This window comes from Bufo gargarizans, unplaced genomic scaffold (genome assembly GCF_014858855.1).
Source record: "Bufo gargarizans isolate SCDJY-AF-19 unplaced genomic scaffold, ASM1485885v1 original_scaffold_1069_pilon, whole genome shotgun sequence".
Classification (NCBI taxonomy): domain Eukaryota; kingdom Metazoa; phylum Chordata; class Amphibia; order Anura; family Bufonidae; genus Bufo; species Bufo gargarizans.
The window spans coordinates 210,111-212,201 of record NW_025334223.1 but is presented as its reverse complement, the minus strand read 5'-3'; the positions used below and the strand labels follow the sequence as shown (position 1 = coordinate 212,201).

Sequence of the window (2,091 nt, the reverse complement as noted above, 5' to 3'; positions counted from 1 at the left end):
CGTGTTTTGCAGATCCGCGGTGTCCGTGTTTTGCGGATCAGCGAATTTACGCAAAACACATACGGACGTCTGAATGGAGCCTTACAGAGGGGTGATCAATGACAGGGGGGTGATCAGGGAGTCTATATGGGGTGATCAGGGGTTAATAAGTGACAGAGGGTGGGGGGTGTAGTGTAGTGGTGTTTGGTGCTACTTACAGAGCTACCTGTGTCCTCTGGTGGTCGATCCAAGCAAAAGGGACCACCAAAGGACCAGGTAGCAGGTATATCAGACGCTGTTAACAAAACAGCGTCTGATATACCTTTCAAGGGTTTAAAAAAATTGCATCTACAGCCTGCCAGCGAATGATCGCCGCTGGCAGGCTGTAGATGCACTCGTTTACCTGCCGTTCCTGTGAACGCGCGCTCCTCTGAACGCGCGCTCCTGTGTGCGCGCGTTCACAGGAAATCTCGCATCTCGCGAAATGACGCGACGGCGCGTCGAAGAGGAATGAATCGACCGCCTCCGGACCGCAATCCTGCGTTAGGCGGTCCGGAGGCGGTTAATGGGGTTTGGGGTCAAGTTTGAGTCCCAAACCCAAATTTTGAGCTGAAGTTCGGTTGAACCTGGAGAACGTGAACTTCCACGGGTTTGTTTATCCCTAATTGTGACATTTTTTACAACTTCTTAATAAGACACACCGTCACAGGGGATAAATCTGGAGTAATTCATATTGACAGGCTAACCACATCCACTTTCCCACCGACTTATCAAAGTGTTACCATTTGAAACCAGACTGCAGGAGAGCAGTTTAATTATCACAATGGCCAGAGCAGATGGACATTGTATCTCATGTCTCAGGTTTGATGCTTTTTTACGATTAGGAAATTATTTTAATTATAACAAAAAGATAGTGATATACACTTTATTAACATTCATTGCTTCCTTTGTCTTCTCCAGATGGTCTTGACAAATAACATCACCTCTGTTAGCCTTCTGGGAATTCCTAATCTTCAAAACTTCACATTTCTGTTCTTCTCTCTACTAGTTTTTATATACTGTGCAACCATTTCTGGAAACCTTCTCATCTTGTTCTTGTATTTAGTGAGCAAATCCCTTCGATCACCCATGTACTTCTTCATTACTCAGCTTTCACTCTGTGACCTCCTGCTCTCTACAGATATTGCCCCCATCCTTCTTCAAACTATTCTGTATGGAGGGACCACTATGACTCTTCCCAGCTGCATCATCCAGTTTTTTTTCTTTGTCATCTCAGAGTCCTCAGAAAGTCTTCTTCTGTCAGTGATGTCCTATGATCGGTATCTGGCCATCTGTAACCCCCTTCGTTATAACTCCATCATGAATAATACGTTTTGTGTGACATCAGTAGATATAATTTGGTCGGTTGGCTTTATAGTGACATTGTATTATGCAATTTCAATAAATAGTTTGTATTTCTGTGGACCACACGTTATTGACCATTTCTATTGTGATTTTGAACCTATCCTGCAGCTCTCTTGCTCTGATACATCCATAATTCACATCCAAAGTCTTATACTGAGTTTTTTCTTTGCAATGTTACCTTTTATAATCATTGTGATGTCCTATGTCTACATTGTCATCGCCATCCTGAAGATTCAATCCAATACCGGAAGACATAAAGCCTTCTCCACTTGTAGCTCCCACCTCATTGTGGTTTCCTTATTTTATGGGACAATAATCATTGTTTATATGTTTCCTACAAAAGGACAATCTCTGCTCCTGAGTAAGGTCTTGTCTCTGATGTATACTGTGCTGGCCCCACTGCTCAATCCTATCATATACACCCTGAGGAACAAGGACTTCAAAGAAGCTTTTCAGAAGGTTAATTATGTTATATAAGAGTCCATTCACAATGTGTTTTCAGTGTTAGTTGGGGGGTATACCCCAGGGGTGGGGGGGATCTCCAAACATATACAGTATCCTTGTCGAATGCCTCCAACATATGCCACCAGAGCGCCACACATGACTCATAGGCTCCCATGCTGAATAAAACAAATTATACTGATATATGCTGGTTAGGGATGAGCGAACTCGAACTGTATAGTTCGGGTTCGTACCGAATTTTGGGGT

General features: G+C 43.4%; 1 protein-coding gene across 1 annotated transcript; it reads left to right on the top strand.

Annotated features, from left to right (window-relative positions):
- Window positions 1–939: 939 nt before the first annotated feature.
- LOC122922936 (olfactory receptor 11L1-like) lies at window positions 940–1,860 on the top strand. Its single transcript, XM_044273704.1, has one exon. The coding sequence runs from the start codon at window positions 940–942 to the stop codon at window positions 1,858–1,860; it is 921 nt and encodes a 306-aa protein (XP_044129639.1).
- The last annotated feature ends 231 nt before the right edge of the window (window positions 1,861–2,091 follow it).

Excerpts from the sequence above, each read along its gene's own strand:
- LOC122922936 (XM_044273704.1), top strand. The coding sequence starts at position 940 with ATGGTCTTGACAAATAACATCACCTCTGTTAGCCTTCTGGGAATTCCT.